A 23,132-nucleotide genomic window follows, 5' to 3' on the forward strand; every position below is an offset into this window, starting at 1 on the left:
TGCCTCAGCTGTACCTTGGGAAGGAAGAACAAAATCTGGAACTTCTGAGGAAGCGGATGATTACACAAAAACGTTTGGACTTCTTGTTGTTTAAATAAAAGGCAGGCAGTGTGAGTGTGTAAGTCAGTATGACTGCAGGGTGAAGAAAAGCTCTCTGCACGAGCAACCATAAGCCAGCTCTGAAAGGCAACAAAAAGCTAATAACTACAGATTCCCAAATCTCCTCCCCTTCGCTGGACATTCTACCAAACTTGGCACAACCAGGCCCAGCAATGAAACTTCTTGACATTTCAACCTCCCTACTTTGCTTCATGAAGTTTGCTTTAACTCTTACCCAGCAGGCTTTGGAACAGATTGTTCCAGTGAGATCCAACACACTGAACACCAAGAGGGGAGAAAGTGTGAGCCTCACACACTCTCCTTCAGTATATTTTTCCTTCCCTCCTTTGCAATAGATCATAATTTACCTTTAGCCCTCAGCAAGTTACTGTCCTCCCTGCTTGTACTATAGAAAAGTAATAACACCAGAAATCACTAAGGGTAGAGGTTGCATCCAATAAATCATTTTCAAATTATTTTAAGCAAGCTTCTCTCCCTCTCCATTTCCTGTTTCGTGTTCTGGTTGCTTTTACTCTACTGTCCCAATTCCTATTTCTTTAATGAAGGTGGAAATAAGGAGTAGCACCCCAAGTCAGTGAATTCACAGCGGAATGAGAGAAGACAGAATCAAGTCTTCATACTCTGTGAACTTAAACAATTTGTACGAGTCAATGAGATGATGCACATCTAAACGTAGCTGAAATATCACTGGTTGATTATTTTTTCTTAAAGTAGAATTGGAATTTCTCTACTTACAGCTAAACAAATTTCCCAAACATCCCTTCTTCCAGACCAGTGTTGATGTCGTATAAAGACTCGGAGGATACTGGTGAAAAGGGAAGAGATGGGTATTTAATGTAGTGAGATAGGACACTTAAAGTACTGAGAACGTACGGACTCAAAATAAGATGAGGAGTGAGAAACAATAGCCAACTTCCAACACAACAGCTGCTCTGTTTGCCACTGGTCAACACCCCTAGAAAACAGTTTTAATGCTTTTAAAGATGCCTCCTTGATGACCCTTTCTGATGATCTTGAGGAAAGCACTGAGAGCTTCATCTCATCTCCCTTCCACTAAACATCCTGGGACTGTAAGCACTGCTTATATATTAACTGAAGATGTCCCACAAAAGAGGCCTACCAATCAATCATACTGAAATAGTCTCCTTGTATCTTTAATAATAAACTCATGCTTACACACCATCACCACTTGAGATAGAAGAGAATATCAGAGAAAGTACAGGTACATATCCCATCCTCCCCACAAAGCCCTAATGGCTCCTTGAGCAGATGCGAGAAGAGTCAGTATAGCACTCATCAGTTCAAGGAGAGCTGTACACTGCTGGTGGACCCCTTTTTCATCAGCACCCTCTAACTACGCCACTACACAGAGAATGCAAGTTTCTAAGAAACAAAAGGTAGCACATTTTTTTCCCCTCTGCACGAAGAGCAGCACCTTGCACATCTCCCTCTTCAGCAATCATATCTGACTCAGAGGAACGCTCCTGATATCAGCCTACACGCATCCTTTTACTAGCAGCAACCTCATCACTGTTATTCATTTACCTTCTTTTATTGAGATGAGAGAACCTTGTGAATTTTTAGGGCCTGCATAAAAACGAACGGCTGCCAGCAGCCATCTGCATGTTGAGCAGCATACAGTTTTTCTCTCGTTCTGGACGTTCTGCTGATGCTCATGTGTTTGTGTGTATCTGCAGCCAGGCACTCAACTGCCTCCCATTGCATGCATCTGTCACATACAGAGTACAGCAACCTCTATAAAATCACTGCCGTGTCACAACTCTTGTCATTGAGATGCAAGTCACTGTTCTGCACTCAAAATAAACTCCAATGGAAAAGGTCTCCTTCAGGCTTTTCCATTTCCAAGCTTTCTTCTCCTGAAGGAAGAGTATGAAGTATATTAAAATTTTTTCTTCTTTTTTTTTTTTTTTTGGTTGTGTTCTTTCCTGCTCTTATCTTCCACATCCCAAAGTGTAACGTTGCAACTTCCATCCCCTGCAGTTCCAGCTACAGGTAAGCACATCTCTGTGCTCGTACAGGCACAGGGCTCTGGGCTTCTGGTTCAGCTGAGAAGATTACCCCCAAAGTGACTCTGAAAGACCTGATTTGGCCAAGATTTCCTGAAAGTTTCCAAAAAAAGGAGTTTCCTCAGGTCTCAATGGGCACATAAATGCACAGAACTGTGTATCCCTGGCTCCAGATTCCCTCCTCTCAGTGATAACCCTGAATATGAGCCCTGCCTGTCTGCCAATCTCTCAGGACACCAGAGAAGAAAGGGAGAGAGTGACAAAGGAAGAAGTTGGGCTCATTCCAGATCCCATTTCTCACCTCACTGGGAAATCCTGCTTCTGCACTAATGTATCAGTGCAGTGGGTACACGTCTAAGGAATGTCTTCAGGTCTTCTCATGTTGTAGTTCAGCCTCGTCCATAAGACTCCCCCGTGGTGCTGCAGCTTCCTCCAGCATTTTCGAAGTTACTGGCCATATCTTTCAACATTTGTTCGTTTCCTTTTTCAAAACATCCTGAATTCAATATGCATCAGTTTTTCCCAGGAGTATATTCAACACAGTTGCTCTTCTGCATCTGATTTATTCTCTTGCAGTCTGCATCCACAGACAACACGCTCATGTTCTTTACTCCACTGCCAACAAGAAGGCGTCTCACACAGAACCACAGCACGGCAGGAAGCGACCCAGAGATCACGGAGTCCAACCTCTCTGCTAAAGCAGATCCCTACAGTAGGTCACACAGGTCAGCATCCAGATGGGTCTTGAATATCTCCATAGAGGGAGACTTCCACACCTCTCTGGGCAGCCTGTGCCAGCGCTCCATCACCCTTACCACAGCAGAGTTCTTCCATTTGTTTGTATGGAAACTCCTATGTTCAAGTTTTAGGCTACTGCTCCTTGTCCTGCTGCTACACACCCAAGAGGAGCCTGGCCTCACCCATTCACCTCTCACCTTCCTTTAGATATTTATAAATCTTAGATCTCACTGACTGATGATTTATTGGAAACCAGATGCTCCCGCCCAGAAAACAAGACTTTCTGGAGCAGGCACTGTCACTCAATTTTAAGTACCCAAGGAGCTAACCTCCTAATTCTAGGGAACCAACCTCCTAACCAGGCCTGAGAGCAACCAACATGAGCTCCATCCAGACTTAGGCAAAGCTGGGTTATGGTAGAAAGCAGACTATTTAAATGAGGACTGGCTCTGTCCCTAAGCCCACCACAAGACCACAGGCATTTCTCCCAAAAGCTGTTCAAACATTTCAAACCATCATCTTCTCCTGGCCATACTGCATGGGACTGCAAGCTCTGAGCTCTTCTACAGTGACACAGGTCTATATCTCACCTTCACTCCTATCTACCACAAATCAATTAACTCAGTTACAAACTGCAGTGGTGACAAACTAGAAAGCTCTTTACACCTCTAGATAGTTTAACGGTGCTTTAAAGTTGAGGTAATGAGATCTCTTTATACCACAAAAGGAATGAACAAGAACTGCAGGGCTCAGACATGCAATCTACTTACCATGACTACACAAGTCCCAGTTCTGACAATCTGTCAACCTGTTGCAGCTACACTGTAAATCTAGATCTACATCTTTAAGTTAGAAACATGGAGTGGAGAAACTGTCATGAATCACAGAATAGGGAATGTGGAGTGGAGTGGAGACGGTAGAGTGGAGACAGTAGAGTAGAGAGTAGAGAGTAGAGTAGAGTAGAGTAGAGAGTAGAGTAGAGTCGAAGAGAAAACAGAACAGAACAGAACAATTCAGTTGAAATGTACCCACAAAGACCAACTGCCTGACCACTTCAGGACTACCCAAAAGGTAAAGCACATTACTGAGGGGCATTATCCAAATGCCTCTTGCACGCTGACAGGCACGGGGAATCAACCACCTCTCCAAGAAGCCCATTCCAGTATAAGAAGCCTGTTCTGGCCTTGATGAAAACTTCCTTTAAAAACATTCCACCTGCCTGATCTCTAGCAGGGACTAGTCCAGCCAATGGCTATAAAGTGAAATTCTGCACAAATGATGCAGAAAGATGTTAACTTGTGCCCTGAGGTCAAATAGAAGGTTCTTGCTGGTTTATAACTGCTCATTAACCCTTAGAATGTATAGGAGCTAATCAGTTCTTGACTGTTGCACAGACAACCTGCAGCAGCCTTGGTGGTGGGCTCAGCATCACACTGGGTGTGTTAGATGGGATTTGAGTGTAGGCTTGAACTGCAGCTCATCATTGTATGGGAGCTAACTTAGCATCAGACTGAGTTTCACGATCAACGAGATCATCAAAAAAGGAAACACAGACCTACAAAAGCCATCGTGGACCTCAGTGTGAACCCCAAAGCCATCATGTACCATTCCCACTGTGACAGGGTTGGTTGCTAGGAAGAATTTCCTCTCTGAAAGAGTGGTGATGCAGTGGCACAGCTGCCCAGGGACGTGGGGAGGTCACTGTCTCTGGAGGTGTTCAAGAGCTGTGGAGATGAGGCACATGGGATATGGTCAGTGGGCATGGTGGGGATGGGCTGGGGTTGGACTGGGTGATCTTTTCCTACTTTCATGATTCCATGATTCCATAACATGCATCCGGGCTGAGGTCCTTCCTGGAGATGCCACATATCACCAAGGCAGGTGATTTGGGTAGCTCCTGGCCTCAGGTTACCACTCCAAAATAGGAACATGGCACATTACCAAGCAGGTATTTTCTGTCTAAGCAATGTGGATGTCCAAAGATGGCTCAGAGCTCAGTATTTTAACATCAGCTTTTAACTTTCTTGGTGTTCAACTCATTCAAGGCCCAGTGCAGCACCTCTGGTTTCTTCCTTCTCTCAAGTAATTATGAAGCTTTCCCAGTATAGGTGGTTTCTGGAAGATGAAATGCAAGTCAGGAGACATGATTTCACTCCAAATTTCCAAGAAAAAATCTTTAATGTCTTCCACAGAAGAAAAATTTTGCAAAAAAACTCAAACAACCAAAACCCTTACTTTAGAAGAAGACATCCAACTTATTTTTCTTCATACTAACACCACAGTGCTCTTAAGGTTTTTGGGTTTGTTTTTTTTTTTCTGTAAAAACATGGCATTTCACTAATGCAGAAACATGGTTAAGAGATATAACATTAAAAATATTACTGTGAAAGTCCAAATGAAACCAAACTGGAAGAACTAGCACCTTTGCCATTTCCCACTGGAAGGAAAAAATCTGACAGCATCTGAAAGAGAGGACAAAGTCAAGCATTTTGATTTTCTTCTGTAGGAAATATCCTTGAAAATGACCTCGTCCTGCTGAGTGCCAATGTCTGCAGGTTTTCAAATGTTTGTTTGCTCCTCTTCCTTCCAACCACATACTGGGTGGCAAAATTTCAACATTATATTCAAAGGTTTTAAAAATGCAACTATTTCACTGTACAGAATGACTCCACATTTGTAGTAACCTACGGATTTCCCCTCTCCTCTGACAAGAAACACAAGTTATGCATTAGCTAAACTCACTGCCCATTTCTCAGTCCCCTTCACATAACCCCACACAGTTTCTTCATTAGGATTAGCACTACAATACAGAGTGCGTGGTTCAGGTTTAAATCCAAGAGAGGTGTGTTTCAGCTAGAACGAAAGGCAAGCTACGAAAGACACAGCATCTCTCTCTGAACTCAGTTTTACATGACCTTTTTTTTTCCCCCCACCATCTGCTAGGTCTTTAAATCTAATGGTCAACTTATACTTGTGAATAAGAAAGTGAAGGCGGAAGTCATTGTACATTAGTTTCTCCATGGGAAGTGCCTAAGTGAAGGCTCTTACCCCCGGTGAACACAAGGGACGCAAAGCAGCTTTAGCCTTCTGTTCAGGAGCCATCTGCTTTAATGCATCATGTTCAAGTCAATGTCTTGAAAGGAAAAATGCTAATTCAGAAAGCAAAAAAGCCTCCTGCAACCACTCAAAATAACTAACATCTAAGGAAAAGTAACCCATGGAAGTGACCACAGAAAAGGGAAGAGGATTTGAACAAATCCTCTCATGTTGTCTATGATCTCTTAAACTCAACCCAGATACATACGTACTTAATGGAGGAAAACAAGAAACATTTCATTAAATGATTGCTCTCTTGAGGGATGAACAGGCTCAAGAGCACAGTGTAGAGCTCACAGATGCTTTGTGTTTTATTATTGATTAAATGTGATTAAAGTGAGTAATAGGGTCAGTTGATTAAAAACAACTTTTGTCTGAGATAATCCTGGAAATGCTTAAGACTTCTTTGGCTTTAGGGAGCCTGAGATTTAAGAAGTGCATAATTACCTACTTCCATCTTCCACCAGCATCATCCACTTGCAAATACAGCAGGTGTAGGTGAGATCTTGGCAGTAGGACCACCAGTTGACTTGAGGGACTGAAATCATAGTGTGATAGAATCACAGAATGGTTGAGTTGGATGGGATCTTCAAGCCCCTCCAGTTCCAAGCTCTGCTGTGGGCTGGGTGCCCCCCATGAGGTCTGGCTGCCCAGGGCCCATCCATGGCCTTGAGCACCTCCAGGGATGGGGTACCCACAGCTTCTCTGTACAACCTGTTCCAGTGCAGGTGACCAGTGACACCTCTATATGGAATTACAACAGGCATGGCATTAAGCCATAGCTCTCCGGGCATGATGTTTCTCTACCTCGGAGATTTAAGGCTTTGAAAGACGTGTATGTAGCATGTTATTAAATCCAAAGCATAGCATCTTCCATCTAGTTGGAGAGGAACGTGTTGTTAGGCAACATGCAGAGAACAAGTTCATGCCCCATACCATCAGAATGTTGGTACTGACAAGGTTTTAGGTAAATAGACAGCAAAAATGGGATGAGGCACTGTCTGCTTCAACAAGACACGACGCATTAATGACCTCATGGACTAAGAAATGGAACAGAATGGGAAATGCCTTCAATCTTCTTTCCAACCATGACAGTGAGAGTGTTGGGAACAGGAAGCCAGGCTATTGCAAATGGTAGGTTTCCTCAGCCACTGATACAGCATCCACACCTACACTGCATCCTCACCCTACCCCTGCCAATGCTGGGGCCTCCAACCCAGTTTCCCTGGAAAGGACAAAGGTGCAAGAACAGCCAAGGCCACCGTGCCAAACTTCTCTCCCAAAGCCTGTCAGGGGCATTTCTCAGGGAATAAACTGTGAACAGAGCTGGAGACAGTGATAAATTTCCCTTCTGAACAATCAATAAAAGTCTCCCAGCTCCACTCAGGCCCCTACTGCGGATGCGAGGGCCATAATTACATTGTCAAAAAGTGGAGTTGCCCCAGCTGACCGAACCCCCCTGTAAGCCTGACGTGTGATTGACAGGCAGTTTATGGGTGGCACGCTCTGACTGGCAGGGGAGTTGGCTAAAGCCAAAGGCAACACTGAAATTTCCCAGTCTGCTACAACCACCGGAGCAAAGGACTGCTGCTCACCAGGGAATTGTGGGAAACCCTGAGTCATATTAACATATCAAAGTGAGAAGCTGACAGCGCTTACTAAACAATCTGAACTCAACCATAGCTGCAGAGCATCCCCCAAACTTCCCTGGCTGAAGGAGAAAAGGAATTAAAACGCATTCAGCCCCGTCTTCACCACGACAGCTCTGCATTTGAAAGCCTGCTTATTTAATGATTTTGATCTGCGATAACATACATATATGTGTAGATGTATATATATATCACATACGTTGCTGAGCATGTCAGCTTCTTTCTCATGTCTGTGTGATATGAAAGAGGCTGACATGCTCAACAATTTGTACTACACCACAGGCCAGACTGGTGCTAAATTGGAGCCAGAACAACGTATTTCTGTTTGATGTGAGCAATGTAAAGCCAGCAAAAGAATACACTTCTTCTGGTCTTATTTTCTACAGAGCTGCTTCTGCTTCAGTGCTAAATTGTGGATTACATGGTCTGAATCAATCTTAATTGCAGCCAGGCACTGGGACTGCATGTCATGCAGAGCTTAGAAGCAGCTTCGTGGCTGCTCTTTGAGCTGCTCACCGCGGGGTACACCAGGGGTGCAAAACATCATGGGAAACACTGCTGTGCAGAAGGATCTGGACAGGCAGGAGAAATGGGCTGGAACCTTCTGCAGTACGACAAGGGGAAGTGCAGAGTCCTGCACATGGGGATGATCAACCCCAGCACCAGGACAGGCAGCCAGCTGGAAGCAGCTCTGCAGGAAAGGAGCTGGGGGTCCTGGTGGGCACCAAGTTGGAATTGAGCGAGCAATGTGCCCATACTGCTAAGAAGGTCAGTGGTGTCCTGGGCTGCAACAGGCAAAGTATTGCTGGCATGCTGGGGAGGTGACCCCGTCCCTCTCTTCAGCACTGTTGGGGCTGGATCTGGAGTGCTCAGTGCAGTCCTGGGGTCCCTAGTACAGAAGAGACCTGGGCAACAGATCCAACAAAACCCCATAGCATCTCTCCTGAGAGAGGTTGCTCAGTGGATCGCACTGGGGCCATAAATCCTCACAGGAGATGCAAGGGGACAGTGCTCTGCTCTGCAGTGCCCGGGGCAGCCCAGGGGCACAGGGCACAGCCTGGAGCCCAGGAGCTGCCCATCAGCAGCACTGCTGTGCTGGGCAGTGCTGGAGCCGTGGCACAAGGAGCAGAGAGCAGCAGGGGCTCCTCAGTGGGGGTCCCCAAAAGCCAGCTATAGGGTAGGCTAAAAAGGGAAACAAGAAGCAGGACAAGAAGCCCAGCAGCAAGGAGATGCTATAATTTTTTTTTTCCCAGAATGCTAGGTATCAAAACAGCATGGAGAAGTCAAGGTTTTTGTAGTGCACTGACTATGTAAGGACAAAGTTCTGACTTCCTTACAGAGGTCAAATTAAGAAGGATGCTTGAAGCTAGGAGAAGACACAGAAAATGACATATTGAAAGCCATTACCAGGCAAATTCAAATCAGACATCTTAATATGTCTCTTAAAAAGTAAAATAAAAACATGGATGATTAACCAAATTAATCCCCTGGAACAAGCTTCCACAGAAAACGCTGGCTTCTGATTCCCTTGACGTCCTCAAAGACCAAGCCTTTCTGGAAGGCACGCTTTAATCTAATGCGAGTTACCAAAGCCAGAGCTGGGATAACAGTGTGAAACTCAATGGCCAGTAAAGGACAGACAATTCAGCTTGGGTGATCTAATAGCACTTCTTCACGGAGCCCCTCTAGGAAATGGGATAGAAACGCTCTGCCCTTCTGCTAAAGTTTACTGAAATTATTTAAGCCACTGGCAAGCGCTAAATATTTCAGCCTTACTGTGTCTCAACTGCAGGGTCAAGAGCAGACAGCATGGCTTTCAGCACACGTCCAGGTGCATCCCCTGCCACCGCCAGCAGCCTCTTCCTCAGCTTCCACTCCCCTCTCCTGATTCAGAACAGCAGATGCCGGCGGACTGCCCTCCAACAGCCGACCTCAGCCGACCTCCCTGAGCTGCCGGGCACTGACAGGATCAGCACACACAGCACGGCTCGCTCCCTCTGTGAGCTCAGATTGTACCCCTCGGTGTCTTACATTATTTTTGACTGAGAGCCATACGTGTCAGTAACGCTCAGATGGAAACATTTCTGCCCGTGGGCCGGGAGGGTGGAAGTTCAAGCCCTGCTGGAGGATACGGATGCCTACCGACGTGAAGGTTGACATGCAAGAACAGAAGGGAGGGAGATGAGGCATTCAGATATGTTGGTTGTTTGCTGTTGTGTCTTTTTTTTTCCCCTTTCTCTTTTTTAAGACACATCCTGCCTTTAAAAACAGCCCATTAGTTAAGAGCTAGATGCATGCATTTTGTTACCACTCGAATTCATTTTGAGTCGGGACCTGAATTCCACATCCTAACTACTGCAGCCAGAAACGGACATTTAATACCAATTTTTCACAGCCCTTCAAAAAACCTCTATATCCAAATTCTTCTAACCCACACCATGAACCTGTATTCATCCACAAACCCATGCCAGCATCCATCCTTTACTTGTCTATTCAGCGTGATAGGAATGCACAATTCTGGCTCTGTGAGGCTTTCAGAGAAAATGTGGCTGTTAGAGGAGTGGGCATCCAGGACTGAAGTCCTTGGCACTGTCACAGTTCTCCTGCATAGCCCTGGGCTCGTCACTTGTGACAACAACCTGTGCAGAGCAGGTGAGGCTGTGTGGACCGCCTGGAGATCAGAGGGATGCCAGCTGTGCTCCTAACACTGGAGCCAGACAGCTGGAGGATGGAGAAGGGGAAAACATGCTGCTGGGAGCTCTGTGCTGCTGTGAAGAGAAGTAGCATTCCCACTCCAGCTGGCAAAGCTTGGCATTGGCTTCAGCACGGGACCTACCTAGCAGGCAACTCCAAGAGAAGGAAACTCTCTAGTTCTCATGGAGAGAGACGAGAGGAAAAAATATCCCATTCTGGTAGCAGAGCAAACCCACATGATACACAGCAGAGAATGGCCATCTGGTTTCAAAGGGATGGATACTTCCATTCATTCATTCAAATGCATAAATTCAGACAACTTTCAAGCACCTAAGTGAGTGCTAAGGTTTTCTAACTACTTGGAACCACGGAATCACAGAATCAAACAACACTCCATACCACCTAGCTTCTTCTTAGGGTTGAAATTTCCAAAATGACTCAGCTCCCAAGATGGCAGCTTTTATGGAAATACAGCACTGTGCTTTAGTGCCTAAGATAGTGCAGAAACAGAAGCTTAATGGCAAACACAAAGACATGAAATTCTGGCCCAAAAACCTGAGTTCTACATACACTTCACTGCAATAAGATATGCAAGTTCACAGCCATAACTTATGTCTCCAAACACAAGCATTTATTTTGTTTAAAATTTGATATGCTTTTAAAGAGAAGGAAAAATGAACTCACCGTGGATGGAAAGGGTCCCATTTCTTACTGCCAGGAACTTGGCCCCGTATGGAAACAGTGGTGGAGAGTGGAGGCTTCCATAGAGATAGATGTGTGCTCTGTGATGGAAACGGGCCTCCGAAGATCCCACCCGGAGCTCTCCTCCATCAGATATCAGAATGTAATGAGCATGTAGTTCTACAGGTCCTGGACCAGTGAACACGAGTTTGCCACCTGAAGACAACAGAAGAGTAAAATGCAACCACTGACCTCATAGTTACTACCGTAGAATCACAGAAGTTGGTAAAGACCTCAAAGATCCCCCAAGTCCAGCCCCAACCCGCTCCCACCATGCCCACTAAAGCACGCTCCTTTGTTCTGCATCTCCACAGTTCAATACCTCCAGGGACAGTGACTCCACCACTTCTCTGGGCAGTGTAACTACCTCTCTTTCTGAGAAGAAATTGCTCCTATCTCATAGTCAAAGGAGTTGTAGGGGTGAAAAACCAGTTTTGGAACAAAGATATGAGATTACAGATATGAGGTTACGGATGAAGACAACAACACTGCTTCATGCAAAAACCCAACCGTGGTCTGTACTTCTCCCTGTGCACTGAGCAGTTCTTTACAGCACGTCTCTTGCAGTAATGAAGACCATAGTTAGACTGTTTTTCACTCCTGCCACAGCCAGTGGCTTTCTAGACCTGAGCAAAACCACCGTTAAGCCTGGGAAAATACCTAAGCCTCCCCACTTCCACTCCAAGGGAATTAAGTTTGGAAAATCCCTGTCTTAACATACTCACTCTCTTAACACTTAGAAGGGGGTAACATTACTTAATCTGTACGCTACTTTCCAGATTACAAACTGCTTGTGAGACAGAGAGAGGGGAGAGGAAAGCTTGGGAAAAATTGAACTGGAAAAATTTGGAAGAATTGGCAACCTGTTTAGTTCAGTGGTTGATTTAATCCTGAATTCTCTTCCAGTTGCTGTTCAAAACCAGACGTTTCCATGTACAGTATAAGAACCTTCTCCTTGTTAGCTGGAGATCTCCCTATCTCGTGAAACCCTCATTTGAATCCCTGACTAGAGTTAGTCTTGCCCCAAAGCATAAGGTTTCATTCATCTTCCTGCCAACATTTTTCTTCTACAGTCTATTAGTATAACTGGACAGGTTTTGTCAGTAATATAGATCTGATCCTTCAAATCTTTTTAATAGTCTCAATAACTTCTTTGAAGCAATGAATTCTGTGGTCTAAGTTACACAGTGCACAAAAAGGCATTTCCATCCTTTGACTTCAACTCAAGTCTCTTTTCATTCTATCAAATGCCTCTTTTGTTCTTGCCTGGTGTGAGCAGGGAATCCCACTCTATCATTCAGAGTGCTTCAACTCTGACATCCTTTCATGGTTTCTCTCCTATGAAGGATGCTCTTGCTATCTTAACAATGTGATTGCACAGAGTAGGCTCTTAGACATCTAATCCTCCTGCAGTGTCTTCCTAGGTCAAGCCATGCATCCCTAGAGTTAGTCCCAAAGCCTCACACCACATCTCCTTACAAAGGATCTCCCAACCTCTCCCTTTAAGAAGCAGCAGTTAAGGTATCACATATCATGGCCAGCTTCCTACTGCTGTTAGCAAGTTTTAAGGGTAATCTTCACACCTACCAAACTGTTGGAGTTCCTTCTGCATAAGTCACAATGATATGGGAGCTGAACAGCTCTTCTCTGCCTTTCCCACTGCACTGCATTCACTCTTGCTGAGCACACACCCCCCAGAAAGGCAGACCATCAATTAAGTGACTTGGCGACATCATTCTACCATTCTCTATCATCATTTTTTTTTCCCTCACAACAGCTAATCTCCCTCACTGTTCACAATTTCTGCTTTATTCCCAATCACAGATGAGCCTTTAATTGCCTTCAGCAATTAAATCAAACCTCAGCCCTCAATCAGTCTTGTTTAAAAAGTTTCTAAGATTCTTCCTGCAAGGAATCATCTATATCCTCTTCCACAGCCTGACTTCTTAATCCTTCTGCCCCTTTATTATTCCTGTTGGTAATGCCCATAGAGGAAAATCTGCTTTATCCCAATCTTCCACATCTTTCTTCTCACACAAAAAAATATAGGACCTCCTCTTGTTACTTTATTACAGCAGCTTCCTTGGCCCTATCAGCTCCTGATGCTCTTCTCAGTTGTGGCTTTCTCTGACACAGCCTCTCACTGAGTGCCCACACTTGTTGAAGAAATTTGTAATTTTCTTAGACAGCGATTTAAAATGTTGTTGACCTTTTAAGGGGAAAGATTTTCCGTCTGTAGTTCCCCACATACTCTGAAGTTAATATTCACGGACAACAGAATGCCTCTGCCAGAATGAGAGTGGCCCTGGTGCTTAAGGAACGTGTATTCCTGAAAGATACTACTTAACATCTTCTCCAGTAACAAATGGATTGCTGTTCCATCTTCCTCTTGTGATATAATTTACCATTCTGTTCCTTCCCACGCTGAGAACAGAAATATTTATTAAATATATTTGCCTTATAGCAGCAGTGTTAATAATTTTATCACTGCAATCGAGAAATGGAACTATAAATCACTGCAACTTATTTTATTCCTAACATAAAAAAAGACATCTTCCCCAAGGTCTTTATTGACTTCCTATGAACTATTCCCACTGAAACAGAGTCATTTCTGGTTCCACTTCTCTTCATATGATTTTTAATGAATATTTTAATTGTTGCTATGCTGTACCACTGAACCAGGAAGGCTGGTAGCCAGAGCTGTCCTGTCTTCTGATTGCAAAATCATACCGCTGCTTCAAATAACCCTACCAAAAGTTTTCCTAAGCTTCAGGCACACATTGTCCATCTAAAATTTTCAAGCTGTCCATAAGGCAGCTTAGAAATATTAAATTCCTCCCGCAAACCTTTCTAGACCCTCTCTGTTGGATGGGAGAGATGGGGGAGCATCTTCACTTGTAAGACTCACAAGTTCCCTCCTGTTTGCAGCCTTTTCAGCACATCTCAAGGCAGCTGGGGGAAGCTACCTGTTTCCTATAAGGTCTGGGATTTACCTTCCTTCCCCCTGGCTCTGCTTTTGTGCACAACATGGCTTTGGCGTGTCAAGAGTTGCCCATCCTCATATAGCTCCTAAAAATGAGTCTGCCTCCTCATGAATGAACAGTCCTCTAAATCCTTTCTGTTTCCTGTCCTCCAGAAGTCCTCTGGTTCCTTAGCGTTAGGCTAACTACACGTCTGCTAAGGGAACTGACCAGCAACTGGTCCCTGCATCTACCCAAATATTTTCTGCCTCCTTTGTGGATTTACAGGTGTCTGGTAAGCATGGCAATTGGACGCTCTGTGACTGCTCTGCACTACTTAGAAGCACACATGTTGTCCCAACAATTCTCAGTAGCATCATACTTGGAGACACTAATTCTGCTGTGCTTGGCCTGCAGGTCTGACCCTCCCTGGGGCACATCCTATTGGCTTTCCCTTTCTGGGTGAAGATTTGGTTGCACTGGCACTATAAGAACTGGACATCAAGGTGAGAGTTGTTGTCTGGCTCTTGAGATTCTCTGTCCCTAAGTGCAATGACAATCCTAAGCACGCTCGGCAACGATGTAAAGATCTGAGGGCTCCAAAAGACATCTGCTGTATGGGATGCTTTGGCTTTCCCTTAGTAGCAGCAGTCCAATCCCAATGTTATCACAGACTAACAGAACCACCAAGGTTGGAAAAGACCTACAAGATCATCCAGTCCAACCGTGTAGCTCTCTCTAAACCATGTCCCTCAGCACAACATCCAGTTCATAGGAATTACAGGAAATCACAGGAACCAAGTGCATCAGCTGCAGCTGATGGCCACAACTTAATGCAGCTGTACCTCAGCAATTCACGAAGCTTCTGAATTCTCCCAGAACAAAGGCAAAAGGCACTTACATGGGGAAAAAAATACTCAAGAGAAAGATTCAACTGCTGAAGATTTTCTTTTTAAAAAAGCAGTATCACACAAAGGAAAAGAAAGCGTTAGCAGGGATTCATTTAGTCATTAAAACAAGTCCAAGTGTAAAATAAACTCCGGCCAATCTTACAAATACCTGTGTCAAAAATTTACACACGGTCCTTCCAACACTCAGCTCTCCATATTTCCTTGCTTTTCATCGGGTCAAAATAAATATACAGCTGCTGCTTTACAAGATTGTCTTCCCCTTTTTTAAAAGAAAATAAAAGTTATGCTTCCTTCTTTTATTGCACTTGACCCCTACCCTGAAAGCAGAAAGCAAGAATATTGCTCAGCTGAGCCTTTGGCTGTGACCCTCAAATTGTTTGTTATGGCTGCACGGGAAAGCAAAGTCCTACATATGACCTTGAGGGTGATTTTATAAAAATCAATCAACTACTGTTATGATGGCCTCCCCACCAAGCAAAATAAATACAATTAAACCCATAATCACTTCTGTACAGTAATGTGCAAAGTCAATGGGTCTCTTTAGGTGGAGTGAGGGAGAGGGGGGCGGAATCTGCTGGGGTTATTCGATACTTTGTGAGAACATCAGAAGCACCATTCTTCTCAATTAACCCAGCAATTAGCCTCCACCTCTCCGCCTGGAAAAGAAATCTTTCTTTATCTGTCCTTACTCAAAAGAAGAAGAGAAGAAAATCAAGGAAAAGACCAGAGGCAGCCTCAGAGGAAGGGACAAACAGCGAGGCCAAACAATAAAAAATAGTAATACAATAATAATAATAATAGTAATAATAATAGGGGGAGCTTTGTAATCTGTCGTGAATAAGTGCTACACCAGCATACTAACGGTTGTATGAAGAGAGATTTATCTTCTGAACTCACTGGGCAATGGCAGAGGGCACAAGAAAACGGTAGCAAGTGGAAAGTTCATGCATCTCCACTTGGCTTGGTCATGCAGCCCCAGCTGGCTCACACAATGGCATCCACAGAGATATGTCTTCTGAGGGTTACTGTGCAAAGCTTCTCCTTGCCTCTGTGACACAGAGATCGACTCATGCTTTCAGACATAGGGGTTTATAACCCTTCCCAAAAATTTCATGAAAAAGAAATCCTTCTTCTTTCATGGCGCATAAGAGAGATGTTGATTTTCTCATTATTATTTTGGCTGAGTGTCAGAGTGCTCTGAGGATTTGCTGAGCTCAATGGGAAGCAAGGTCCCCACTCCAAAAGGCAGCTCTACATGGAGGTTGGGCTTCTTTACCATTATCTTTCGAGGTGACACCTCAGCATTTGCAATCACAGCGTCTGCAGCAAAGCTTTAAAGCAAGCAAATTGTTAAGGAAGGTGCTGGAGAGCCTCCAGAGATTCGTTTTAAATCAATAATGGAAGGCATCAGGAAAATAACGATGGTGTGTCACATCCCTCCAATGAACAGAAAGTCTGTCCCCTGTGGAGGAGGATCTGGTGGCTGAAAGACCGTCTCCTCAAGAGCACTACTCCCTCCCATCACCCTGAGGGTCAATGCGCAAGGAAGAGTGTTCTGGTTGTGCTGGGGGCACACCACAGCTGTGTATAACCAGTATTTCCACTCTCCCTTGTTTCTTCAGCCAATGTTTCACATGACGAAGCAATAGACTCTTCCATAAGACAGGCTTAAGCTCACCAGTTACAGCTCTGGTAAGCAACCCTGAGTGGCAAACAGCAGGAGGCAACTGCTGGTGCCCTGGGATCTGTGCTGCAACAACTGATCCTGCACAACAAGGCTGCAATGTGCTGGCTTCCTGCTCATCCTTGGGCTCCCAGGGTGTGTCCGGTGGAGCCTGGTTGCCAGGAAAAAAAATAAAACCAAAAACAAAGATCCTCCTCTGTATGGGAAGAGAAATAGAGCAGCCTTCAGTGGGAACAATTGATCACTTCATGGACCTGTTGACGGGCTCACATGACATTTGGATGAGCCATAAAAGTTTAGTGCAGGCTGGACCAGTGCCGAGCGAGACGTGAAGGAGAAGTTTGTTCTACTGGCTCCATCCCAAGGGCTGCCTGAACCACAAGGCCAAATCTCACCACATACGTTCCCATCCCTCCCATACATCCTTTGCTCTCATGATTCACAGGCACAGGTCCAAAGGAGCTATGTATTTCCACCAGAATGTCAATAATGCTAAAAAGATAAACTCCTACTGCAGCATTTTGATGGATGGAGGCCTTCATCTGTCCCTGAGTGAGGAACCAGCAGCTGCTTGACTACTCTCAGACAGAAACCATCTCCCAAGCCTGACACATCTGAGTTTTCTGGCTCACTGTCTCACAGCCAGATGGCATCTGCTGCCTCGGAAGTGCCAGTGAATCTGCAGAGGGAAATCTAACCTGGTGGGTAAGAAGCGTGAGGACTCCTGGACATGCTTTGACACGTATCACAGTCCAACATCCGGGATCTAATGAAGGAAGTGCCAGGGGAGGTTCAGGTTGGATGTCAGGAAGAATTTCTTCTCCAAAGGAGTGGCCGAGTGCTGGAATGGGCTGCCCAGGGAGCTGGTGGAGGCACCTTCCCTGGAGGTGTCCAAGAAATGTGGCACCACTAAGGGACACAGGTTAGTGGGGAAGTACTGGTGGGAGGTGGATGGCTGGACTGGGTGATCTTGGAGATCTATTCCAATCTTGGTGAAACTATGGTTCCGAGCTGCCAGGTCAGCATCATGCCAAGAGGTGCCATGAAAAAGTAGGTCCTTAGGCTCTTATTTCAAGTCTACAGGTGATGGACCTCTGTTAACAACTTCATCTCCAGCAAAAGAGAGGGACACCAGGGAACGAACAATTCCGGACAGCAGAATTATTATTATTATTATGGTCTATCTGGGTGACCTTCAGACCAGAGCATTTCCATTTGCTATTCCCCTTCACAGTTATCTCAAGCTAATTCCTGGCACTTACATTTAAACATATCACTGACTTGAACTTGTACTTCTTGGTGGGAGGCTGTTCTTACAGAAAAGCTATCCCAATGCATAGTTTGTTAAGCCATCAGAAGAGGGGATACATCAGTGTTGAAATCTTCACGCAATGTTCTGCAACGCATTACTGAACCTATGGGCTTATTATACAAGCTTACACCTTTGAACATATTTACTTGCATTCAAAAGCTTTAAAAAGGCTTTAAAAAGGCTTGGACCTCTGTCACGTGGCTGCACAGACTGAATTTCTGTACCATATATGGGTGTATGAGGATGGGCCTACTAATGGGAAGACGTGGCTACTGTCATTGGGGTTTGATGAGCACCTGGATGCAGGGGCCCTTTTTCCATCTTATGCTCCAACAGGGACACGTTCCCTCTTCCCGTGCCAGAGAATTGCTTTCAGATCAGCATGCCCAGAACAATTTCTCCAATCCGCTCCTCCTGCAACACCTTGGAGGAATCTCAGGAGATACTGAAGATGCAACAAATCCATTTCATCAACAAGCACGAGCCCTGGGAGTCTGGGGTGCATGCTGTCTATAATCCCATCCTAAACACAATGGGAAAGGAAGACCTGCAGCCTGTAGCCAAACACAAAGCAGGGTTTACAGCCGAGAAGGAACGAAAAAACCCACCAAGTTACTACAGATGATGGGCCTTAAAATCCTTTCTCTAGGAACATCCATCTCTGTGACTTGAATTCTAATGACTAATACTGAATTCCTGCTAAAATGACACCAACATACTAAAGAAATAATGCCTTTCATTATTGTTTTTCCATCAAAACAGGAGAGACCTCAAGGTGCCGAGACCACATTTCTTAAAGATTTGGTGCACCTCACCGTAAGAGCATAGAAAAACATCACAGTGACAGGGAGAAACAGGGCTGACTATTCTTCCTTCTAAATCTCAATTAAAAAATACATTGGATGAAATTTCCCATTAGCTGGTACTATTTGTACATCCCATGTTCTTTCTTTAATTAAAAAACATGCTTATTGCAATACTGCCAGAATCGCTTTTACGGTATTTTAATTGTAATGTCTCTGCCTGATTAAAAAAAGAAAATATGAACTAGAAACTGCCTGCAAAAACTATCACAGTGCATATACCAAATGGGTAGAGTAAATGGCAGAGAAAATACCACAGTGAAAATATTTTCTAACCTTGGCTGCGGACAAGGGATTTTAAAATCAGTTTAAGGACAGAAAAAGGGAAGAAAAAGCTTATTCCACCTTTCAGTGAATTCATACTCAGCAGTGACAGTGAAGAACCAGTGAAGCACTCCTCATCTGACACATACGTATGCAGATGTACTGGCTAATACTTGATGCTTTTTGCTAATAGCATCAAAACCTAGAAAATAGTCAAGGAAAATCACTATTTAGATGCCTTTCCTCCACACATCTAAAAGAAGCACCTGTTCTAGCCCAGCCTGCATTTAGTGTGAAAGATCCATGGACAAGTGTTCTTTTGGGATATGGGTTTAAGATCAGACAATTGACAACACCATGAGTATCTATGGGATTTGCTAAGTCTCAGTTTCCTTATTGTGTTTTTATCAGGGGTGAACTGCCATTGCTGTTTTCAGCAGGACTGCATGCAGCAATGCCTGCAGACAGCCAAGGACAGGTTGGACAGGGCTGTCTGTGAGCACTGATGGAGCTGTGGCTGTCCCTGCTCACTGCAGGGAGTGGGACCAGATGCCCCCTTAAGGGTCCCTTCCAACTCAAACTGTTCTATGAACGATCAAAGTAATATTTTCCCTTTTTCCTGCAAGAGTGGCCAACTCAAGGCTGCCACTGCAAAACTAATGGACTGTTCAATGCCTGAGAAACCCCACCAGAACATACCTGCAGTGTCACTCCAAAATTCACCCCCAAGCAATCCCTGGAAGGAGAACAGGTTGCTTTTCCAGAATTCCCTCAAAGCTGTTCTATTCAGTACTGAAAATTCAGACAAAGGCAAAAATATATCTGAGGCATTAACCCACAAACGAGCTGCTCCAGTGGAAGCTCTGCGTAAGGGAAATTTCCATCTGTCCTAGGTTACCATGTTACCATACTCATGAGGTCAGGATCACAATATGCCTACAGATATGGGTTGGGTTTGCTGGATACGGCACCTGGACGTGAGGGTACAACAGTGTCTTTGTAGAAGAGCAGACTCAGTATCTTTATAGGGTTTTTTTCTTCCATGAAGTCTGTTTCAAGTTGAGCACACAGGCAGCCTGGTGCTGAGTCAAGAAAGCCAAAGGGAGCAGAAGTACAATTTAATCCCATTCTCAAACTCCAACTACAAAAACACTTCAGCTCAGGCTTCAATCAAAGTGTGCTTCCACAGCCGCCTGCAGGCTTGGGGTTTATTGTCATGCCCACTTTGCAGCTGGGGAAACTTGGCAATTATTTGACAAGTTCAGAGACTCAGTAGCTGTTACTCTAAGGGGATCACCTAACTGAGATCCTTCTTAAGATGGGTATCTATAATACCTAAGATGAGCATGTCTTTGGTGATGTGTGTTTCTCTAGATCAATACAGGAGCCTAAATAACTCCCCAGAGCTGGGCAACTTAAAGAAAGGAAAGATGACTCCAGACTGGACTCACACCAAGTAGACCTCAGCATATCTTAACCCCACGTCTAAACAAGGCTTCACCAGTCCTACCTCAAAGATAAATCTGCCTTCAAGTAGGCACAAAGCTCAAAGGGCTTCTGCTACAAGACTGTGCCCCACTTCTTAAAGAAGGCAGAAGATGAGCTCCCAAATTCCTATGCAGATATGCAGACAGAAGTCTCAAAAAATCTGAGCTCTGACCCATATCTTCAACTTTACATCATAATAACACTGGGGTTAAGAAGCACCCTGCAACACCAAGATTTATCATCTTCAATGGGGGCAGAGAAGGAAAAAAATCACACTAAATGTTTCTGATTTTTTCAATCACAAATCCTTACTATAGTTGTTTGTGCTCCTGTTTCTTTGCTTTCAGCAAGAGTGACACCTTGAAACTCTGGGCTGATCAAATTCTAACTTCACTGCAAATACTCACACAATAATAATAAAACCCGGGAAGATTTGTCGCTGTAGAACAATCTCTCAAAATAACAACCAAATTTAACTGCCAGATACATGTTGCCCACCACCATCTCAATGAAAACTAGTCCAAGGTAGCAGGGACCTCAAGGTTCTTGAATCTCCAACCCCCTGCCACAGGCAGGGCCACCAACCTCCCCATTTCGTACTAGACCAGGTTGCCCAGGGCCCCATCCAATCTGGCCTTGAACACCTCCAGGGACGGATCATCCACAACCATTCCAGCCCATTCCAGTATCTCACCACTCTCATCCTCCTGACGTCCGACCTAAATCTTCCCTCCCTCAACTCAAAACCATTTCTCCTCGTCCTGCTGTTATCAACCCTTTCAAAGAGCTGACTCCCCTCCTGTTTGTAGGCTCCTTAGGGTACTGAAAGGCTGCAATGTGGTCAGCCTGCAGCCTTCTTTTCTCCAGCCCAGCTCCCTGGTCCCATCCTTATAGATGGGAAGGTGCTCCAGCCCTCTGAGTATCTTTGTGCCCCTCCTCTGGACTCTCTCCGTCTGCTCCCTGTTTTTCTTGTCCTGGGGGCTCCAGACCTGACGCAGTACTCCAGACAGGGCCCCACAAGAGCAGAGTAGAGAGGGACAATCCCCTTCTTGTCCCTGCTGGCCACCCCAAGATACCATTTGCTTTCCAAGCTGCAAGAGCACACTGCTGGCTCACGTTAAGTTTTTCATCCATCAGGACTCCCACGTCCTTCTCTGCAGGGCTGCTCTCAAGCACTGCTCCTTGCCGTCTGTACTGACGCGTGGGATTGTTCCTTGAAGGGACCCTTCAAGGCCATATGTCCCATTGCATGCAGTGAGAAGGGACACCCACAGCTCCATCAGTGCTCACCGCCCTGACCACGGCTGTCTGCAGGGACAGGGCACCACCGCCGCTCCGTGCAACCTGTGCCAGCGCTTCACCTCCCTTACCATAAGAACTTCTCCCCTTACGCCTAGCCTAAATCACCCCTCTTTTTAAGCTCAAACCCGTTTCCCCCTATCCTACCACAACCTGCCCCCCCCCACCCCCCCCACACACACCCCCACGCTCCCCCTCCCGCCCCATCCCACACACCCAGCCCGGGCTCGGACCTCTGAGGTGCAGCAGGTGCAGCGCGGCGGTGGCGGAGCCCAGCAGCAGCGTCGCGCCCGCTTCCACCGTGACGTTAGCGCCATCTTGCGGCGGGAGGCCGGCGGGCCAGCTGGAGGCCTCGGCCCAGCGGCCGCACAGCTGCAGGGAGGGCTGGGGAAAAACACAAGGACACAGAGTCAGGGCCGGATCCCCTCCCCGTCCCGAGGGTTTTGTCTTCGTCCAACCCCGTGCCAAAGCAGCTCCCAGCCCAGGCTGTTATCCTCAGGGAGGCGTTCCGTGCCCTCTATCATCTTTGTAGCCCTCTGCTGGACTCTTTCCAGGAGTCTGTTTTGTACCAGGGAGCCCAGAACTGGACACAATGCTCCAGGTGAGGCCTCACCAGGGCAGAGCAGAGGGGGAGAGTCACCTCCCTTGACCTGCTGGCCACACTCTTCTTAATGCACCCCAAGATCCCATTGTCCTTCTTGGCCACCAGTGCGCACTGCTCATGTCCAACCTGTCATCCACTGGGACACCCAGGTCCCTCTGCAGAGCTCATCCCCCAGCCTGTACTGGTCCATGCAGTTATTCCTCCCTAGGTGCAAGACTCCACACTTGCTCTTGTTAAACCTCATCTGGTTCCTCTCTGCCCAACTTTCCATCCTGTCCAGGTCTCGCTGACCCCCAGTTAGCACTAACAGAAGAACAATGGCCTGAGGAATACACCAAGTTATTATTCTTGCTAGCACTTTGAACTTAGTAACCTGTTTGGTAGCTGTCTTACAAGAGTGTTGTTTGTTTTCAAAGACAGTTTCCATTTCTAGCTGAAATATTCTAGGTCCTCCTACATTATCTATATATAACCTCAGTGTTAAAGTTATTCTTGCTACATTTTTGCTGTCACTTCATAGAAGATCGTATATCCATCAGATTCTAATACTCTCTGACATAAACACTGGTAGCTCATATATCCAAGTCATCTCAAGGTACAGAAATGCTTTAAACCGTGTGAACTAAATACGGTCAGCCAACTTAGGACTCAGAAAAGATATAAAAATAATGAAAACAGATTC

The 23,132-nt window shown here is 45.4% G+C and overlaps 1 protein-coding gene across 1 annotated transcript in view; it reads right to left on the reverse strand.

The window, feature by feature from the left end:
• Positions 1 to 23,132, reverse strand: part of PKHD1 (PKHD1 ciliary IPT domain containing fibrocystin/polyductin) — a 219,744-nt gene that overhangs the window by 125,960 nt on the left and 70,652 nt on the right. Inside the window, 2 exon segments of the mRNA XM_065731064.1 lie at positions 11,009 to 11,221; positions 22,080 to 22,230. Coding sequence (XP_065587136.1) covers positions 11,009 to 11,221; positions 22,080 to 22,230 — 364 coding nt within the window.

Source organism: Cyrtonyx montezumae, unplaced genomic scaffold (assembly GCF_038088225.1).
Source record: "Cyrtonyx montezumae isolate F1298 unplaced genomic scaffold, pur_monq_1.0 scaffold_13, whole genome shotgun sequence".
Classification (NCBI taxonomy): domain Eukaryota; kingdom Metazoa; phylum Chordata; class Aves; order Galliformes; family Odontophoridae; genus Cyrtonyx; species Cyrtonyx montezumae.